This window comes from Vipera berus (assembly GCF_964194415.1).
Source record: "Vipera berus genome assembly, chromosome: 4".
NCBI lineage: Eukaryota > Metazoa > Chordata > Lepidosauria > Squamata > Viperidae > Vipera > Vipera berus.
Window position 1 is genome coordinate 13,509,567 of NC_138206.1, and position 22,572 is coordinate 13,532,138.

Consider the following 22,572-nt stretch of genomic DNA (forward strand, 5'->3'; position numbering starts at 1 on the left):
CACTCTCGTCTCCCAATGCTTTTCCTACGTACCATGACAGCTGCTGGGTTCCTACCACTCGGAATAGGGCATGATCCACCCGACATTGACATTTTCCTTTTTTTCAACCCCTGCCCTCTCCACCCCATCTTCCTTATGGTGGGGTTTCGGTGAAGTAGGGCCCAATGCTAAACTAGAGGCTGCTGGTGCTTAGGAGTAACGGTCAGGCTGCTTGTCCATGAAGGGTTTGCAGATGACACATCAGCCAGAACTAATAAAGGATGCTTCATGTCACAGAAGATAGAAGGACCACTGCTGAATCTTAAAAACATATCCAAGCTTTCCCATTTGAGTGAGAGGGATAGTACAAAATGTGCAGAACAGGAGTGGGAGCTAATGTAGGTTTAAGAAAGAAAAATAGTCTCGTAAGTGAAGGATTTATTGGAAGTCATTTTCAAAACATTTACAGAATGATTTTCCAGTGAACATAAATTCATAGCAATAAGGAAACCAACATCTTCAAGAAAGGGGGAGGGGGAGGGCAGGGGATAGGTTTACAATGACAAAACATGCAAAATAGGCCAGATGAGGAATTAAGCTAAAAAGACACCTATGATCATGGAGGATACCTGCCCATGGTTGACAGATTTTCCATCCAAGCCAGCATTTTTCTGATGGTAGTCAAACGACTTGCGCTCCACACAACCTATCAGCAACACAGACTATTCAAAAATGAAAACCTACTTGATGTATTTTTCCATAAACTTTTTGTGAAATTCAGACCGCAGCGTGTCATTGACAAATCGTTTGTCTTTTTTTATCTCATCTACACCTTTAGCGCAATTCTTGAAGACGACATCGTCGTCCCACCTAAAAGAGGAAAGGAACAATCTACACGTGAGAAGCATAGCCAGAGACTTTTGGTTCACACTATAATATTCTGGCACATTTCCCCTTCTGGAAGGTTGAGGACTGAACCAGGGACAACCTACGTGAAAATGTGTAGGCTGAACTGCATGAGAAAAGCAGTGATCATTTGCAAATGATTGGGATCCTGGCCAGATTAAGGATTAACCAAAGAAACAACTGAAAATCCTATGAAATGTGTATGAAATGTCATGTGGTAAATGACATTTGAAACTAAGAAAAGCACAATAAGTGCTATTTGGACAGATAAAACAAAGGCCCGATATTACAATTTTCCCCAGACAGTCCTGATTTTACTTATATTACAGATCTTCGTAAACAGGAGTTTATGAATGCATACATGAGTTGATTACAGAAACCATGCAGGCTGTCCTTGAGTTATGACCATAGTGGAGCCTGCCCATTTTGGTCATAAGTCGCGATGGCCATAAAACAGGTCAGTCACATGACCACCTGATTTTATTACAGTTTTTGCAGTGGTCGTTAAGCAAATGCAGCAAGTGTAAAGTGAACGTGGGGCTTGTTAAGCAAACCTATGGTAAAACTGATTAAAATCATACTAAAATGTGATCACATGATACTGGAAATGGCCGTAAATGTGGCCGTTTGCCGAGCATCCGAAGTGTGGCCACATGGCTGCAGTCCCACCCACTCCAATAGTTGTAACTGCTAATCCAGGTTGTAATTAACCCACAGGTAGGCCCATTACAAGTGGTCTTAAGTTGAGGATTTACCATTGTACAAATAAAATACTTAGCTATATCTAAACTGTAGTCAGAAACTAATTTAGACAAAGTAGAGTCTAAGGACCTTTTGTACAAAACAAGCTTCTGTAGAAACAGATGTTAGGAAAGGCATATACTGCCTTGTTTCCCAAAGGAAAGCAATGTAATAAAAGTTAATTATCTGGGAACGGAGGGATTTAAAAATGGGCCCTCACCCCTTCCTATGTACATTTTAGTGGTTTGTCTCTGGTTCTAGACTTCTATCTTTTAGAAGTCCCCCTGAGTCTAAGCCTGGGGAAATTCGGTCAATCCTAAAGATTTGGTAGAAACCAAGACCCTGGATTAAATCAATTACAGAGGAAACACTGCATCCTGTGAGGGTTGAAAATAAAACCCTAAAGTAAAAATATTAAGACTGTAGAAGTAGCCAGGGTTTTTAAAATAATAAAAGGGAAAAAAAACTGTAATACTTCAGCTGATTAAGTTCGTAATTAGAGATGTGCAAAACTCACCAAGGAATGGTATGTGCCAGAGAGTTCTGGCATGTTCTATTTTCAACCCTTCCATTATGAACCTACTTCTGGACTGTGATTCAGCAGTTTCTGCTAGGCCAGGGGTCCCCAACCTGTGGGCCATGCCCCAGTAGTGGGCCGTGAGGGGTTTGAAATTGGGTTGTGGAAACAGCTGGCAAGCGAGTGCATGGGCAATCTCGCACGAGCAGCGGGCAAGCGCATGTGCTCCATTTGTGCGCATGGCAGGCGCAGGTGCACACCGCTTATGAAATGGAGCTGCGCGTGTGCGCTTGCCGGCCGAACCATCCCGTCCTCCCCACATTTAGTCTGCAAAGCCGGAAACATTGGAGAACTCTGTGCTAAGTAAAATGTTCAATTTTGTACATCCTGGTTCACAGCCTCTCTTGTAAACAAGCCCCTCTTGTTTGTTTCCCTATACTGTGAGCAAAGGGGAAACGTAGGGAAATAAACGAGAGGAGCTTGAATTTGTAGTACAGGAAGACAACTGCTCTCGGCTTTATGATTTTTTTCTTTAAACAATTCAATTAAAAGCCAGTTATAACTCTTTTTGGAATTATGACTCTATTCACAATCCGGTGGAAAAAGCTGAGAATCGGTTTAATACACCGTTAACATCTCCATACCTTCGCTTGACTTTAAAATTTATCTGAGGCTGTACCGGTCCCGTAAGGTTCAAGAGAGGGTTACCACTTAGGATGTTTTCCATCCGTATCCTCTCCTCTTCAGCTTTCTGTTCTTGTTCCTGCCAAGAGAAGGAAAGGTGAGCGCTGTGCTTTTACAAAGGCCTTGGTGGAGCAGTGGGCTAATGCCTCCTTAAGTAACACCAGCTGCCTGCAACTAGTGCAGGTTCGAGTCCCACCAGGCTCAAGGTTGACTCAGCCTTCCATCCTTCCAAGGTAGGTAAAATGAGGACCCAGATTGTTGGGGGCAATAAGCTGACTTTGTAATAATGCCGCTTGGGGGGGGGCGAAAGCCCTAATAAGCAGGCATATGCATAGAATGAAGGCGATTGCTAAGCACATTGATTTGTGCTTTAAATTGTAAGCCGCCCTGAGTCTTCGGAGAAGGGCGGGATATAAATGGGATTAAAATAAATAAAAATAAAAAATAAAATAAAAGGGGACTGTTTCCTTTCCGGATCCCTTTGTAGAAGCAGGTAAGACTCAGCTGCAAGTCTTTTTGCGGTGCATTCAAGTTTCTTTTTTTTTCTTTTTATGTTTGCAGTGCCAGTTTTCCGTTTCTGAAACAAGCACATGCCAAATACAGGACTATAGCCAGAATCTCTTTCTGAGGTTTTGGCTTCACATATCTAGGCTAGGCAGTGACGAGTCCAAGGAATGAAGAGTTCACCTTCAGGCTGAAACTCCTGTAGTCTCTTGTTGAGAAGTTCAAAGAATGACTTATAAAAATAAAATCCCATAAAATCCTGTAGCCATCTGTTGCATAAGCAAGTTTGGAGAGATGCACCCCAAAGGTTCCTGGAGCAAGTTGCTCCAGGAACCTTTGGGGTGCATCTCTCCAAGCTTGCTTATGCAACAGATGGCTACAGGAGGGACAAGCCATAAAGGATGCTGCCCAAAGCCTCAGCAGGAACAACGCTCCAGAACTTCCCTCTCTGGTTTCAAAGCTGGGTGGAAGCTATGAAGAGCGCATGTGTGGAAGCCTTCGATGCAGGAATCTGCTCATGCTCGTGGTTAGCAAAACAGGGTCTAACTTCACCACATCCTCTGCTTCTGCCCAGAAGGCAAACTAGGGTAATTTAGATTTTACTTAAGATGGGTAAAAAAAATTCAACCTTAACAAAAAAACAACAACAACAACCCGGCAAAGATGTTTAATGGCCTAAATTGTTTGATTATGTGTTAAGCTGCAGAACTAAAATTTCTGGGTACACAATCTATGCTACTTCTAGATGAACTTCTATTTATTTATTCAGTGATTTACACAGAAAACACCACAAGGTAGCAAAACTGAAGCCAAGTCATCTCAGGATGAGCACATCCAACATTCTTGCCTGGGGAATAAGACATGTTTTTAAGGCCTTGCAGAAGGTCCATGGGGGTCAAATCCTGGGGAGAGAATGTATCCCAAAGGGTAGGTGCTGCGACATATCCTCCTAAATGGCACTGTTTTATGGAAGGAACCGGATGCCTGCCCATTCTCCAGGATCTCATGGGAGGAACTAAAACCGTGGTGGCGAACCTATGGCACACGTGCCACAGGTGGCACGCAGAGCCCTCTCCGTGGGCACACACGCCGTCGCCCCAGTCTTAGGCCTTCAGCTGGGTTTTATAAAACCTTTTCGCTTTAGGCCTCGGCCACCGTATGCAAAAAAAAAAGGTTCAATCAATCAATTTCAACTTCTCGCGGAAAAAAAAAGATCTCGCAAAGTTGAAATTGATTGATTGAACTTTTTAGTCCCACCCAGTCGGCCGTTACCACCGCAGCCATGCCCACCCAATGGGCCACACCCTACCAATTGGCCACACCCACCCAACGGGCCACGCCGACCCGCCACCCGACGATACGTAAGTGGGTTTTGGTTTGCCATTTGGGCACTCGGTCTCTAAAAGGTTCGCCAACACTGAACTAAACCAATCAGAGACAGCAGTGCTACAAATAATCCTGGCCTAATACTAGACATTAACCCTGGATAATAATTTAAAATACAACAGACAGAATAAGCTGCCCCAGTAACCTAAAGGATGCAGATGACCAGCTGTCTGCAAGGAATAAAAATCCTTCCATTCCCCACCATCCAGTCAGAGTTGAAGAAGCTTCTTGGATGAGAAGTGAAACGCCTTCAAAGAAAAAAAAAACAAGAAAGTCCAGTTGCCTCCTGGAAAAACACCCTTGGGACAACCATGACCTGGATGACTGAGAATCTCCACAGAATTTTAGCCGTGCATTTTGGGATGAACGCCCTTCGAATGGTGTGGGGGTATGACTGGATTTCCAGAAAAATATTGCAGATTACAGGAGCCATTTGGACCACTCAGGTGACCCTGAGGACACAGCTAAACCTCCAAGTGGCCTCAACGACTCTCTAAAAGAATGCAAATGACCAGCTGTCTGCAAGGAATATAAATCCTTCCATTCGCCACCATCTAGTCAGAGCTGAAGAAGCTTCTTGGAGGAGAAGTAAAACATCTTCAAAGAAAAACACGAAAGTCCAGCTGCCTCCTGAAAAAGCACGTTTGGGAAAACCATGGCCTGGATGACTGAGAATCTCCATAGACTTTCAGTAACCTAGTCTGTGCAACTCATTTGGGCTCACAACTATAGAAACCTGGAACTTGGAAGAGGCTATTAAGGCTAAATACCTATCCAGTACGAAAATCTAAATTACTGGTAGTCCTCAACTTAAAACCTTAACTGACTCTGCTCATTATGGTCTTCAGTCCTGACAGTAAAGCAGGCGCCCATATGACCAGATCTGTTTTACAACTTTTTTTGCAGCGGTAGTTAAGCAGTCACCATGTTCAAAATCATATTATTATTATTATTTTGCCAAGTAAAAGGTAAAGGTAAAGGTTCCCCCGCACATGCGTGCTAGTCGTTTCCGACTCTAGGGGCCGGTGCTCATCTCCGTTTCAAAGCCAAAGAGCCAGCGCTTGTCCGAGGACGTCTCTGTGGTCATGTGGCCGGCATGACTAGACGCCAAAGGTGCACGGAACGCTGTTACCTTCCCACCGTAGTGGTCCCTATTTTTCTACTTGCATTTTTACGTGCTTTCGAACTGCTAGGTTGGCAGAAGCTGGGACGAGTAACAAGCGCTCACTTTGTTACGCGGCACTCGGGATTCGACCCGCCAAACTGCCGACCTTCTGATCGACAAGCTCAGCGTCCTAACCCACTGAGCCACCACGTCCCTATTTTGCCAAAAACAGACGTAAATGCTGTCATGTGACTGTGAGGGTATGTGTCACAACTTCAGAACCAGGTCGTAACTACCTGGGGAAGATAAACTTCGTGCAATCGCTAAGCAATCGGTTGTAAGTCAAGGACTATCTGTACAGCCTTTATTAAATGCAACCAGCTGAGGGGAGCCCATAAGAGATAAAGAGATAAAACTTTTTTTCCCTAATAGTCAGCTGGATTCATTTTGCAGTATCTTAAAACCATCATCCTCTGTCTGGCTTTCTAGGATGAAACAGAAGGATGTTTGGCTGCCTTCTACTTAACAGCCTCTTTAAGTACTTGAAGTTTGCTCACCCTTATCTTTTCTCAAGGCTCAATATTGCTAACTCATTTTAATCATTGTTCACAGGCCTTAGTTTCTAATCTCCCGATTATCATTCTTGTCCTTTTCGGAACCTAGTCCAGTGTGTCAGAATCCTTCCTAAAATGTTAAAAGAGTCCTTGCAGTGGTGTCTGCCCAGTGCAGAATGGAGTGGAAATCTGATTTTTCGAGAAATAATTTATACAACTGCCAAACTGTAAGGCTATTGATAAATCCCAAATGCGCACACAGTAAATGATAAAATTATTTTAAACCATCCAAAAATGTCACCCATAGCAAACCGGACTAAGCTATGCTCATTTTCAGCACGCATTCAATAAAAATTGCACAGGGAATCATGGCAGGGAATTTGAAACTTCAGTTCCTGAGTGACAGATTCAACTTTTAACCTTTGTTTGGTTGGAGCAAAAATGGTTTGAGTGCTTATCCTTTGGTTGAAATTGGAGAGCAAATAGCAACTGGTTTAGTCTGGGCCAGGTGGTAAAAGATTATACTGCTTGTGTCCTCCACAAATAGACTGTAATCTAGAGATTGGAGGCACATCAAACAAGGAAAAATGTTAAGATAAACAGACAATGAGACTAGTTAAAAATGTAATAGTTAAATTCAGGATGTAGGAAATCCAGATCTCAAGTTTTTCTTAGCACGCTAGAAGATTTGTGAGAAGAGACACATAAAAATCCTTTGCACGATAAAAACCCGATAAGAACTTAAACAGACCAATATGTATTCTTCAATTAAGTAACTAATGCATTATGCGGTTGTTAAAATGTTTAATCTTATTAATCTTATTCCTATGCTCACTTCATCTGAATGGGACTATTCTACTTGATCCACTCCATAAATGTTGCCTTATTAACAACTACAAACAGTAGCCATTGCAACGGTCATTTAACTTAAATCTGATCCCTTACTGTTACTCAATATAATTTTATCTTGCATTGCTTTCTGGCTAAAACGTAAACTCAATTTCTACATGATCAAAATTTGAAACAGGCATGAACTGTATTCACCCCTGTCATTTCCCAGACAGGCATATTAGTTACCCCAGATGTAAGGCATACTCATAAACAGAATTCAGGACAAGCGTAACATTCCAGAAATGCTGAAGCTCAGCAGGAAATCACATGGCTTTGATACAGGAGCGTAAGGGGGTTAAACCAGCCACAGAAAAAAAAAATTCAGACTGCAAAATTGTGGAGGCGAGATGAGGTGGGAAGACTTGGTAGCTTAGAGAACAGCTGCCAATCAGAGCAAAGATGACTGTACTTGGTAAACCAGCGACCCAATGCAGAATAAGCAGTTTTATAAATTCAAAGGAGTAACCAAAGAAGCATAGCAAATTATAATAATTGAAGCTGTGTGATGCTTTATATTTGATTCAAAAAAAAAAGTGCTTTGGTCCACCGTGGCCCAGAAACAGGAGTCTTGTTTGCAATTCAATTCTCTCCAGAATCACAAAGCTGTCCTTGGGTAGATAAAATGATGCGGCTGCTTTAAAGAGGAACAGAGAGGTACTCCCAAATGCTTCAAAGTATCTTTTTCGATTCAAACCTGAAGCACTGCATGTCCCTCATAATAAGAGATTATCTCAATTCCTGGCAAATAGATGGGGAAGAAATGGAGGTAGTGACAGATACTTTCCTGGGCTCCAAGATCACTGCAGATGGGGACTCTAGCCAAGAAATTAAAAGATGCTTGCTCCTGGGGAGGAAAGCCATGGCAAATCTAGACAGCACACTAAAAAGTAGAGACATCACCCTGCCAACAAAAGTGCGTATAGTAAAGGCTACGGTCTTCCCAGTTGCAATGCATGGCTGTGAAAGTTGGACCATAAGAAAGGCTGAGCGCCAAAGAATTGAGTCCTTTGAACTATGATGCTGGAGAAGACTCCTGCGAGTCCCTTGGACTGCAAGGCTATCAAACTGGTCAGTCCTAGAGGAGATCAACCCTGACTGCTCTTTAGAAGGCCAGATCCTGAAGTTGAAACTCAAACACTTTGGCCACCTAATGAGAAGGAAGGGCTCACTGGAGAAGAGCCTAATGCTGGGAAAGGTTGAGGGCAAGAGAAGAAGGGGACGACAGAGAATGAGGTGGCTAGATGGAGTCACTGAAGCAGTAGGCGTGAGCCTAAGTGGACTCCAGAAGATGCTAGAGGACAGGAAGGCCTGGAGGAACGTTGTCCATGGGGTCGCGATGGGTCGGACACGACTTTACAACTAACAACAACAACAATACAACATTCAATGATCTAGCAGTAGAATATTTTGACATTCCCTGGAATGTTCACTAGAAGGAACATTCCCAACAGTTCTGAGGACAAACTGACTTCTTCTGAAAGTACATCGTGATATTCCGGAAAAGATTTCGGGTGGTATCCAGAAAAATACCGCCACAAAACAGATATCGGGTACATTTTGGAAGGAAAAAAAAAGGTACATTTCTGGGAGTATCCAAGTAAACTATTCCTGTGCTAAGCAAGCTACAGACCACTCTTGCCCACCGTGGTGCCATTAGAGTCCTACTCCCACCCTTCTTTGGCCCTGTTGGCTGGACAAGATAGAAGCTGCAATTCAGTCCGTCTGGAAGGTGCCTGACTGAAAACTTTACCCTGAACAGTTTCTAGCAGCCTCTAGTGGTATTTAAATGTATTTCTAGAAATAAAATTTGTATCTGGGAACAGAAAAATGTCCCAAATGCAAGCCATTCTGAATTGAAAGTTTTGCACATTCATAGCTTATATGCAATAGGTAGTTTGGATTACCAAGAAATGATTATAACTGTTTACTTACGTCAGAGGCCAAACAATTCTCTCCTCCTTGGTGAACTGCCAGCTCTGTATTCTTTGCAGCAAACTGCTTTTATTAGACCTCACTGCCTCCTAGCAAGCTTCACAACTATAAAATACACTCTGGCTAGATTTTTATTTCAATAAGCATCTTTTCCCACCAGCATCTCACAAGTGAAACTTTAGGAACTTTCTCCGTTTCTAAACATTGGACAATGAGCGGCTACTCTTGCTGCTCGGAAGAATGATTCACAGCTGTTAGGTGAAAAGGATTTTTGAGAGGAAAATAAGGGTAGAGGATAGCTGGTGTTCATCATACCTCATCTCCACACATTTTTCCATTTTTTTAAAAAAATCCCATTTATATCCCGCCCTTCTCCGAAGACTCAGGGCGGCTTACAATTCAAAGCACAAATCAATGTGCTTAATAATAATAATAATAATAATAATAATAATAATAATAATAATAATAATAATAATAATAATAATAATAATAATAATAATTTTATTTGTATACCGCCCTTCTCCCAAAGGACTCAGGGCGGTGAACAGGGCAAACATATAAAAATACAAGACTACAAATATTAAAAAAGATTACCGTAGATTCTGGCGTATAAGACTACTTTTTAACCCATGAAAATCTTCTCAAAAGTCAGGGGTCGTCTTATACACCAGGTGCTGAAACTTTAGGGACAGGGCTGGCTGGAAAACCTGGAGCGGATCTTCCATTTAGTCTGCGCAGGGAAAGCGGGACCAATTGGAGTAGAAGCTGCAGTCTGTGATTTTTTACAGGCTGGGGTCTGGGCTTCTTTCCTTCTAAAGTTGAAGAGCAGCTGTAGGCAGGTGGGGAATGCAAGAGCAACTTGAAAGGCAGGTGGGGAATGCATAGCCAGAGCAGCTGCTTAGGTCTAAGGACACATTTGACTCAGGAACTGGGCGGGCTGGCTGGAAAACCTGGAGCGGATCTCCCATTTGGTCTTTTTTTTAAATCCCATTTATATCCCACCCTTCTCCGAAGACTCAGGGCGGCTTACAATTTAAAGCACAAATCAATGTGCTTAGCAATAGCCTTCATTCTATGTATATGCCTGCCTATTAGAGCTTTCACCCCCCCACCCCCACAAGCAGCATTATTACAAAGTCAGCTTATTGCTCCCAACAATCTGAGTCCTCATTTTACCTACCTCGGAATGAAGGAAGGCTGACTCAACCTTGAGCCTGATGGGATGTGAACCTGCACTAATTGCAGGCAGCTGGGGTTACTTAAGGCTCTGCGCAGGGAAAGCTTTAGAGTGAATTAGGAAAAGTGAAAAAGTGAATTAGGAAAATAGGAAAAGGGTTGCTGGAATTGGGTATGTGTAGTTTAACGAAGAGAAGGGTGAGGGGTGACACGATAGCAGTGATCCAATATCTCAGGGGCTGCCACAAAGAAGAGGGAGTCAAGCTATTCTCCAAAGCACCTGAAAGCAGGACAAGAAGCAACGGATGGAAACTAATCAAGGAGAGAAGCAACCTAGAACTAAGGAGAAAGTTCCTGACAGTTAGAACAATTAACCAGTGGAACAACCTGCCTCCAGAAGTGGTGAATGCTCCAACACTGGAAGTTTTTAAGAAGAGACTGGACAGCCATTTGTCTGAAATGGTATAGGGTTTCCTGCCTTAGCAGGGGGTTGGACTAGATGACCTCCAAGGTCCCTTCCAACTTATTATTATTATTATTATTATTATTATTATTATTATTATTATTATTATTATTATTATTAAGTTTAATCCACTTGCACTGTTTTATGTTTACATGTTTGATGACAAACAGCCTTATGTTTATAAGTGACAGTTTTCCTACTAAGTACCTGCATGTCATAAGCATTTGAATTAAAATTACCATATTAAAATCAAATCTGATGTTTTTTAATTTTTATTTGGTGTGCGTTGGAAGAGGGGTAGTCTTATACGGCGAGTATAGCCCAAACCCTATAATTTAACAGGAAATGTAGGGGGTCGTCTTATACGCCCAGTCGTCTTATACGCCGGAAAATACGGTAAACAAAGTGCCCAAAACTAACAATAATAAGTTAAAATGCACTAAAACAATATTAAAATCCAAACCCATCACCCATCAGGCCAGGCCGGCTTGTTCGAACAAGTAGGTCTTCAGATCGCGTCGGAAGGAGTGAAGGTCGGGCGCCATCCGACGCCTTCATTCTATGTATATGCCTGCTTATTAGGGCTTTCAGCCCCCCCCCCCCAGCGGCATTATTACAAAGTCAGCTTATTGCCCCCAACAATCTGGGTCCTCATTTTACCTACCTCGGAAGGATGGAAGGCTGAGTCAACCTTGAGCCTGGTGAGATGCGAACCTGCACTAATTGCAGGCAGCTGGTGTTACTTAAGGAGGCATTAGCCCACTGCTCCACCAAGGCTCTTTCATAGAACCTACATGTGGCCCAGCTAACCAAGTGCACACCATTAAAGCTGACACCAGCCAGAGCACTAGGGGGGGGGGAAAAATCAAAGAAGTAGGGCAAGGTCAGGAGAGGCGGGACAGATCTGGCCCATAGGATCGCCGAGGACACGATTGAATGGATAACATCACCATCAATCAAATGCGATTTCGGGAGCAGAGGTATGAAATAATTTCTCCCCAAATAAAAAAAGAAAGGAATCATTTTCAATAAATAATGGTAGCCCTCTAGAACAGGGGTGTCAAACTCAATTTCATTGAGGCCCGCATCAGCATTGCGGTTGCCCTCAAGGGGCTGGGTGGGCGTGGCCTGGGTGGGCTTGGGCCTACTGGGTGGGCGTGGCTAGTGTGTATGGCCTACTGGGTGGGCGTGGCCAGCTCTACATCATTCGCATCAAGGGTGCCTATGGGGGCCTGGGCAGGAGTGGGACAGATCTGAGGGTCTCTGGCAGAAGGAGGGTCTCTGGGCCAGGGCCAAGGCAGTGGGGGCCGTTCCTTCCGTTTCCAGGATGGCTTCGTGGGCCGCATGAAACCACTTCACGGGCTGGATCTGGGCCCCCGGGCCTTGTGTTTGACACGTCTGCTCTAGAAGATCTGCTACCTATCTTCATTCTGTCACTGAATCAGCAAACGTAAATTAAGTTATTTACCTTTCGGGCTTGCTCTTCGGCTCGTTCCTTTTTTATCTTCTCTAGCTCAGCCAACAGAGCGGCTGTATCGTCGTCGCTCTCCTCGTCGTAATCTTCCTCCTCCTCTTCCTCCTACGGATGCGGTAAAATCAGCCGACTGTTCATTTTATACCCGAGAGGAGTGTGCAGTGTTTCAGATTCCACTCCAAAGAGAAACTCTGGACTGCACGGAGACCTAAACACGGCAGCTGTCTAGCCGTTGATCCCATTAATCCTGCGGCTTCCCGAGATGCGGCTGCTTTAAACACAGACAGTTGCTTCACTTGTGCTCTGACGCCTCTTTTCCAATTTATTTCTGAAATGCCCGCTACCCCTCCTACTGGCATACGATGCTTAATTCCAGTTCCCTGTGTCATATAATAAAACCTGCATACATAACGCATTTATCAAGCAACTAATCGAACTTGTGCTGATGAAAAAATCTGTAAGCTTATTCAATTTGCAATTTCCAGTTTTCCAATCAAGCACGCATGTTACAGTTTAAAATTTTTATCACACAGAAATCGTAACTCGCCAAACATTTTTATTTCTGAAGCTTCCGAACTGAACATCCGATATTTTCAAGTGAAACATTTTTTGTTGGTTTTTTGGGGGGTGGGAGAGAAACCCACACACCCAACCATTTTTAAGTTACTATATTTTCAATTCAGCTCTCTGTCAATCTTCTTAGGTTCAATCCCAACGCGTATTATTTAACCCTAAAGCCTGGGTCTCTCATAATCCCATGAGACCACTCCGGTGCTGCCAGGAACTACATTCTCTCTGATTTTATATTATCATCAGATTGTTTTAATTGAAACAAAAATACGCAGGAGCTAGCATACTGCAATGTGTTAAACTTCAAACAATTTCAATGGTTCTGCATTAAAAATGCAGGGAAAAAAACATTTTAGGAAATAAAAATGATGGGAGTCAAACCCCAGTGCTTTGTCATGTGTGTGAAAAAAACAGAAGTTGAGACTATGAAGAGAGCTGTGAGGCATTATAAAGATTGCCAGGAGTTTTGCTCTCCAATAAATGGGTGTTTAGTGAGTAGCCACACCCACCCGTGTTTTGGGCGAGTACGTTTAACATGAAAGCTGGCTGGGTGACCTTGGGCCAGTCATTGTCTCTCAGCCCAACCCACTTCACAGGGCTGTTGTATGGAAAATAGGAGGAGGAAAGAGTATTAGATACGTTGACTTGTTTATAAAAACAACAAAGGTAGGATATAAATAAATATTCTCAGAATTTCAAAAGTGCTTATCAGTAAAAAAAAAAGATTTGGCAACTGGATGGATGTTTAAGATTCCCCAAATTTAAGAAGGAAGAGCTTTATGGTTTGCAATACCTGTAAAGATTCCCATTCCAACCATTCAAAAATTTACCTTTTAATATCAGAAAGCTCATAGCTCATACTCTACTATGTTAATCCAGTTTAAGGAAAGAGCTCCCCATTTTGTAAATCAGGGCTTTTCAACCTTTCAACCCACTATACCACTTTTAGGATATGGCAACATCCGAGTACCACCAGTCACCTAGCAAGGTGTCAAAAACTTGATGACCAAAAAAAAAGGAAAAAAAGTGATGAAGTACAGGTAGTCCTCGACTTACAACAGTTCGCTTAGTGACTGTTCGAAGTTACAATGGCACTGAAAAAATTCCCCCCCAAGCCACAGCCGAGCAAGACACCTGCCTGCCCGCGTTCTTCCTCCTGTCCGAGGTTTTCATTGTTGTGAGCATTTCTGTTGAGGATTGGCAGCGGGGGTGGGGTGGGGTGTTTGGTTTTTATTTCCCCTCCCCCTCTGCTGGGTGGTTGCAGCAGGTTTTGGTCACGTCACCTGACCCTGGGACATTGTGACCGTCATAAATATGAATCAGTTGCCAAGCATCTGAATGTAAATCACAAGACCCCGGAGATGCTGCAACATTCCAGCTGATCGGCGCTTCTTCTGGGCTCAGCAGAAGCACCGGGATCAGCGCCGAGCTCCAGCTGGAGCCTGGCAATGATCCCGGCGCTTCCGCTGAGCCCTGACAGCCCTGCAGCTCCAGCCGTCTCTCGCTCAGGCTTGTGCGGTGCTGCCAGTTTCAGCTCATTCCCCTCCCCCACTGCCACTTTTCTAGGATGGTCACGTACCACCTGCCAGGTGCCAATGTACCACAGGTGGTACCCGTACCACTGGTTGAAAAGCCCTGTGGTAAATTACGGTGGCGATGTTTAGGATAATTTATTTTGATTTCGAAGAAAACCCTGTGCCTCACAATTAATTCTAAAAACTCGAGGTCCACTGAATCCGCCCCTTCCTTTCTCACAATTTAGTAGCAGGAGAGTCAGTCTTGACTTAAAAAGTTTATCAGGACAGAAGTGATGATCTTTAATCGTTATCTGACCCAGATTGCGCTAACCGTCACAGGAGACGAGCTCTGCGCGGAACAAGACGAACCACCAAGTACCCAAACTGTTTGAAATACGTACATCTGTCAAAGGATCATCTGCATCCAGGTTAGCTGCAGGGATCTGATCGAGTCGAGGTTTTTTTGAGACCGAAGAGGAAGTGGTGTGTTCTGGGAAAGAAACAGAGCCAACAAAAAGAACTTGTAACCAACAGCAATGAAAGAAAAGTGAATACGAAAATGAAAGTTGACATGTTAAAAAAAAATGTTATCAGCTCACACCAATATTTCAGTGTATCTAGCTGTATTACTGCTTCTCTAACTGGGGGAAAAAGAGGTGCTAAAAATCTCAGTGATTTTTGCTTGTAAGTCTGTAAACACTCCTTAGAGGAGGCATGTCAAACTCCTGGCCCACGGGCCGGATGCATCATGCCGAAACCGCCCCCACCCCATTGCCAGCAATAGGGAAAAAGTCACGATACGTCACACGACATCATGTGACATCGCGAGTTTCACATGCGTGCCTTAAGAGTAAAGGCAAGAAGTTATTTATATACCTTTTTATCTATAGTGACAAGTTGTTGAGCAGGCCTTATATCAGTGGTGTCAAACTCCCAACATCATGTGAGGTGTGGCAAAGTATCATGCCTTTTTTTCCATTGCCGGCAATGGGGTGGGCGCTGTTTCACTATGATGCATCCGGCCCACGGGCTGGCAATTTTGACACCCTTGCCTTATATTAAGCAATCTTGCCTTTCAAAACCATTCCCAAATATTTAAAAAGTCCTTCAATACAGGTAGTCCTCGACTTACAACAATTCACTTAGCGACCGTTCAAAATCACTACATCGTTGGAAAAAGTGACTTATGGCCATTTTGCACATTTACAACCATTGCAGCATCCCCACGGTCACATGGTCAAAATTCAGATGCTTGGCATCTGACTCATATTTATGACGGTTTTAATATCCTGGGATCGCATGATCACCTTTTGTGACCTTCTGACAAGCAAAGTGAATGGGGAAGCCAGATTCACTTAACATGTTATTAACTACTGCGGTAATCCACTTAATAACTGTGGCAAGAAAGGCCGTAAAATGGGCACAAAACTCACTTAACAAATGCTTCACTTAGCAACAGAACTTTGGGGCTCAATTGAGCCTGTAAGTCGAGGACTACCTATATTGCTATTATAGCTTTACAACAAGCTTCCACCCCTGCTCCACAGCATTTACTGCTAACACACTCCCTTCTAAAAATTTTATTCATCTCTTATTTGTTCAATTTATAACCCTTCTTGCTGTTCACATTCTCTCTGTAATAGATTTACAATACTGAAAGACCTTGCTTAGCTACTGCCTCAGGCAGCAACCATTCAAAGTTACAACAGGTATATAAAAAAGGTAACTTTGTGACTAACGGCCGCATTTATGACCTCTGCAGCAACTCTCAGGTGTGTGTTCATCATTTCAATCAGTTATCACATAAGTGTCCTTTGCCTGATCCATTTTTTTCTCCTCACCATACCCTGTAGAATGAAGAAATTTCCTGAACAAGCTGCTTTTCTCCACAGCTCAGCACTTCCCTCAAAAGTTAAAATTCAAGTTAAAAAGCTGAGGTCTGTAATCTTAATGAGTGTCTTGCAGCTGCTGCCTGTAACTGACAAAACTTTAATCGCTTTAGGGAGCTCGGAGTGTGCTAGGCTCACAATTGGCTTCACAGCCTTCTTTTCAACGTGCATTCTCCATCATTTTCTTGCTTACTTTCTTGCCATCCCTTCCTCCCCAATGAATAATACAAACATTAATTCCATTCTTGCTAATTGTCCCATTGCCAGGGTAAGCATTCCAAAGCATGAAGGAAAAAAAAAAGGAAAGCTGAGGTAAAATTGGAAGCATAGGCATGGCCGTGTGGTTTTTCCACTTAGCAAAAGTGTCTCTTAGCAACCAAGCTGCCAGTGCCTATTGTGGAAGCTAAATGGGGATTATCTGTAATGTCCTATTATCTGCTCTAGCATCTGGGAGAGGTTTTGTATTTATCAATTGTATTTATTTCTTACAATATTACCACTCCATAGAATATTTTCAAAATGTACTTTAGTGAGCCCTTTTTGAATTGCCTGGGCCTGCGCTTGATCCACGGCTATCTCCACCGAGGCTGATCAACCACACAAAACCTCTTTGCCAGGATGGTGGCACCAACCTCGGGCTGGCCTGTCTCGGTTCTTCTCTCTCACTGCAACTCTCTCCCTCTCCTCCAGTTCTCTCCTGAAGTCGCGGTTGCGCACCTCTTCGGGAGCATCCTGAGTGGTTTGCCTAAAAGAAACAGTGCATTTAAGAGTGTGAGTCAAGAAAACGAAGCTGCTGCAGCACAGCGGACCAGAAAATGAAATAAGAAGTGGGGAAGTGCACAGCAGAACGATCTGCTTTCGGAAAGTTTCTTAAAACAGTATGTTTCCATGAGGGCATCTTTCAGAAGTTGACTTTGTGGCCAGAACGTATCTGGAATACCGTAAGACATTCCCTGTTTTGGAACATAAAATCTTCTGAAATTAATAAACCATTTCAGAATGCCTGGATCAGCTTCTTCCTCACGTCCACTGTTGAAATGGGGATTAAATGGGGCTCCTACGAAGACCATTTGGAAGTATCACCCAATTCAGCACCTAGCTACTCATGTAAGGCATCTAAATTTGCTCCGGTAACCTTACTACTCTAGGGATTTCACTGGTTGCCACTCCACTTCCAAGGGGTTAGTTGTTATCTTTAAAATCCTACATAGCTTGGGGCCTTGGTATCTTCAAGATCAGCCCCTTCGAAATGGATCTGCCATCCAGTAAGATCAGAGAAAGAAGACCTGCCGAGCATCTTGGCCCTTAAAACAGGGGTCCCCAACCCCCGGTCCGTGGACCAGTACCAGGCCATGGCATGCCAGCAACCGGTCCACACAAACAAGGAAAGCCTCATCTGCAGGATACAGGCAGTACACAAAACCACGCACCCTCCGGTCCACGGAGAAACCTCTGTCCACGTAACCGGTCCCTGGTGCCCCAAACGTTTGAGACCTCTGCCTTAAGGAGCTCTATTCCAGGAAGCCTCTAGTCAATGTATTGCAATGTTGGCCTTCCCCTTTGGGGGAACATTTTGCCCCTAAATTAATGAACTATTATCTAACTGAGTTTCCATAGGGTTGCGAAAATGTGACTCTTTGACAAGAGCATTTGGAGACATGATGCTTGCGCCCTCCGCATAGTGGCATTGTTGGGATATTGTGCTTTTCTTTGGCTGTGTTTTGTTTGTTCCCATTGCTCACTTTTCTTCTACTGGGAGGCTTCTGAGTGGATTGGAATACAGTAACGTATCAATTGCCAAAAATAAATAAATAATCGAGAAGAAAAACATAATGTGGCAGGAATGGACTATGTTGTTTTGTACATAATGAAAAAGAATTCTCATTTCAAACCTTATGTCAGCTAAATGTCAATTATGTGGTGTAATATATATTTAGCCTACATTTTCAGTAGCAAAACTGAAAAATTTATAAACTTACACAAGCCCAGCTCTATACTTCAATATACTTCGGTACGATCCTTGAACATTTTATAGTGAAAAGGGGGGGGGGGTGTCTAGTGTTAAGTCCAATTAGGACTGCAATTGGAGCAAAAGTCTCCCTAAACTGAATTTGACTCCTGGTGATTACATGAAGAGGATGACCAGCAACAACGTGGATGATCTCATTTAGTGGCAATGGTGCACCATTGGAAGACCTTTAGGACCAAATTAAGGACAGACCATTATGGGGGGAAAAAATCTAGGTGGTGGTTAACAAGTGACACCGACCCGATGTCACATAATCTGTTGAATTAAAGGTTAATTGAAACCTTGGTTAGGTTTTACTGATTTATTGGTGGAATCCCAAGAAAACCAAAGAACAAATGACCCTGCTTTGCGATAAATAGGGTCACTAAAACTCATTTGATAGCACATAAGCAATTACATGAAGCTAGGGCTGGCCTCAGCAGTGACCCATTGGAGATTACAAATTCAAAATCTCCAGATGCATCAGGTGTTCCCTTAAACAGAATACTTTATTTGGTCAAGTGTGGTTAGACACACAAGGAATTTGACTCTAACTGCTAGATTCCAGAAAGAAAACAAATGGCAGCCATTCCTTTATTCGGGCAAAATACAGCCCAGAACCAGAATCAATTCCCAACACCAGTACCAGAACAAAAATTTGGCCTTTACCTGTATTTGATTTTCGTATGAGAAGGAAGATCTCTGCTGGAATACTGCTTGGAGAGCTGACTTAAGTCCCCCTCTCCTTTCCCTCTTCCGCCTCTGGCAGGTTCAAAGGTTGGTCGAGCAGCAGTGGTCATCTTAAAAGCATGGAATCAAACTCACACCATGGATGTAGGTTAAAACCTCCAATAGTGAAACAAAAACAAAGCTTGGTCAATATATCTTATTCCAGGAAACAGTCTCTCTTCCAGCTGCAGGCCAATGTTATAAGCCTCTCCATTTCTTAGCAAGAGGTTTGGTGCTGCTAAAGCCAACACAAAATGGTAATTCTAAGTAGAGGTGTATCATCATTTTACTGCTGCCCTAATGATATAAAGGTAAAGGTAAAGTTTCCCCCGCACATGCATGCTAGTCGTTTCCAACTCTAGGGGCCAGTGCTCATCTCCGTTTCAAAGCCGAAGAGCCAGCGTTTGTCCGAGGACGTCTCCGTGGTCATGTGGCCGGCATGACTAGACGCCAAAGGCGCACGGAACGCTGTTACCTTCCCACCGTAGTGGTCCCTATTTTTCTACTTGCATTTTGACGTGCTTTCGAACTGCTAGGTTGGCAGAAGCTGGGACGAGTAACAGGCGCTCACTCTGCTACGCGGCACTCGGGATTCGACGCGCCAAACTGCCGACCTTCTGATCGACAAGCTCAGCATCCTAACCCACTGAGCCACCGCGTCCCTCGCCCACATTTTAAAAACACACAAAAGAATATGTAATATTCTTTCTCATTTCCAGGGATTCAAATAGGAAAATGTGGGCAGATACAGACCCAAAAGGTAATTTTAATATGAAATACACTTCTATTCTTTGGAAGCCCTTTGAGGATTTCCTAAAAATGACTGTAAAGGATGACAAACAAGAACACTTCTTTTTATTCTTACATCAAAGCCTCTATCAGAATTGCAAATATATTCGCTTCACTCAGTTTTTGCTCTTTCTGTACCCTGTCTCTGATAGATCTGATGCTATACCTTTCTCTCATGGACCATTCAGGATAGCTACTAAATAAAATTAAAGAAAACCTTGCCTACACTATCTTTGATGCAGAGAGGGTAGGTGAGATTTCAATGCAATAAAATTATGTTAAAAACTACATTTCAGCATTCAGTGGCTACAAAGTAAATCTGCACATGAATCTCACTGTAACCTTTCGTTTTGATTTTGTTCCGTAGTTAGAGCAGTTATACAGTGTGCTAGTGAAACAATTTCATTAGGAAAAGCATGTTTCACCAATCAACTGGCAATGAGGCATCATTATCCATGTCATTAGGTGAGATGGGTGGCAAACAAATTCAATAAATCATCACTATTTTTTAAAATACAGAATAAATATTTTCACATATCTGTTGTAAAGAAAATGTTTTATGTTTAGGATTTCTTGGTGCCATTCAGTCCTAAATAGGGTCCTTACCCTTGTGTAGTATCAGATGACTTCCTTCAGTACTTACCTCCTATCATTCATTTAGGCATTTCTCTACCCATCTTATCACCAAGGCAGCAAAAAAAACCCCGAACTGACAAGTTTCTATTATCAAGTTATAAATCTATTGTTGGAAAGCTACCAAACAATGCAATTCATCTTTGCCTCTATGTTAATAAAACATGGTATTGACTGTAACATTTATATTACTGTAATTAAGTTAGACTACAATTAGCACAAGAAGGTCAGCAGTTTGGCGGGTCGAATCCCGAGTGCTGCGTAACAGAGTGAGCGCCTGTTACTCGTCCCAGCTTCTGCCAACCGAGCAGTTCGAAAGCACGTAAAAATGCAAGTAGAAAAATAGGGACCACTCCGGTGGGAGGGTAACAGCGTTCCGTGCACCTCTGATGTCTAGTCATGCTGGCCACATGGCCACGGAGAAGTCCTCGGACAAACGCTGGCTCTTCGGCTTTGAAACGGAGATGAGCACCGGCCCCTAGAGTCGGAAACGACTAGCACGCATGTGCAGGGGAACCTTTACCTTTTTATCACAGATACATACAGACATCATACACTTTGATTTCAAAGAATTGAGTCGGTCTTAACTAAAGATAAAGTTTTCCTTGTCCAGTCGTGTACAACATCAGGGCTGAGGGAGCCAGCGTTGCCTGAAGACATTTACCATGGTCACGTGGCCAGCATCCCTACATGCCAAAGGCGCAAGAACATTGTTACCTTCCCACCAAGGTGGTATCTACCGGTATTTATCTAGTTGCATTTGCATGCTTTCAAACTGCTAGGTGGGCAGGAGCTGGGACAAGGATGAGAGCTCACCCTATCGTGTGGCTCTCGGATCTCGAACCCGAGCTGTCAGCTTCAGCTAACAAGCTCAGCGTCTTTAACTGCTAAGCCATCGCACGCACACACACCCTTAAGTACAACTATTACAATACAAATCTATCCAGCACTATTTTAGACACCGCAATCTGCTGCATCAAGTAAACTGTAATCACAAAACAGCCTCCAAGAGACAAAAAAAAACCCTTATTCTAATCCAGCAGTTCCCAACTTTCAAGAGAGATGGACTTCAACTCCCAGAATTCTCATCAATGACCAGGCCAGTTAAGGAACTGTGGGAGTTGAAGTCCACATGTCTGGAAGTGCCCCAGGAGGAGGAGAACATTGTTCTAATTTCGCCTTATCGTATGATAACCCTGTAAGGTAAAGCTTTTTCAAGTTGATTAGACGAACTCCTTTCATCACTCTGAATTCAGGCTCAAAAAAGATCACCTTGCCTCTTGAAAAACCTAGACAGATCCATGTAGTTTCCTAGGCAGGAGTACATCAATAGTTGGGCCAGTGTTGCTTTCTGGGATTTTTATTTTTTTTAAAAAAATTCCCAAGTCTATTCTCCATCCCTGGGATTTCCTGGTGGTCTCCCATCCAAGTATTAACTGTTCCAGCTTTTCAAGTTCAATTAAGATTGGCTAGAGATTGACGCCTAGAGACGGACCCTGGAAGGCACATCAATGCTGTTACTCCGGATCGTACACGGAGAGACTGAGAAAGAGCAGACCGAATAATCCTCGATCAAGCCCTTCTCTTTTAGCAAGAAAGGGATGGGGGGAATAGTGCTGCTGTTCTGACAGGACTGTCGATTGAATTCTGAATAGATTCTGCCCGCAAACCGAGGACTGCTTGAAAACTCTGTAGCTGTAGCACGTAAAAAAGAAATCCCTACCACCACAATTATATCGTAATTAATTCTACCTGCTGTAATGACTGGCTTAAATGGAGCAGCTTCCGGGTTCTGAAGCACATACGAGATCCACCGTGTAGCTCGACCCAAGGCTCGAGGTTACCGCCGCACGGCTAGGCCCGCCCCGCCATTATTCCTCCCACAGGCCAGCATCCACCGCGCACGAAATCATAGAGAAACAACTCGACGGCGCAAAAGGGGGAGTTTCTATGTAAGAAAGAGGCTAGAGTGGCTCAACCGCTTAAGCTTCCGGTCAAATACGATCAGGATTGGTCGTTTGTCTTCTCGGGGGCAGGACAAAACTGCGCCGCTCTTAGCCGGATCCTCTCCGTCCCATTGCAAAGAGAAAGATACTGTAGTTCAGTTTTAGACCGGAAGTGCGAG

The 22,572-nt window shown here is 43.4% G+C and overlaps 1 protein-coding gene across 1 annotated transcript; it reads right to left on the reverse strand.

Annotated features, from left to right (window-relative positions):
- Positions 1-400: 400 nt before the first annotated feature.
- Positions 401-22,361, reverse strand: CWC15 (CWC15 spliceosome associated protein homolog). The gene is made up of 7 exons (XM_081327581.1): positions 22,200-22,361; positions 18,966-19,142; positions 16,921-17,033; positions 14,801-14,889; positions 12,307-12,417; positions 2,788-2,906; positions 401-849 (listed from the first exon to the last, which is right to left on the reverse strand). Exons 2-7 carry the CDS (start codon positions 19,094-19,096, stop codon positions 720-722), a joined length of 693 nt encoding a protein of 230 aa, XP_081183707.1. The 5' UTR covers positions 19,097-19,142; positions 22,200-22,361; the 3' UTR covers positions 401-719.
- Positions 22,362-22,572: the final 211 nt, after the last annotated feature.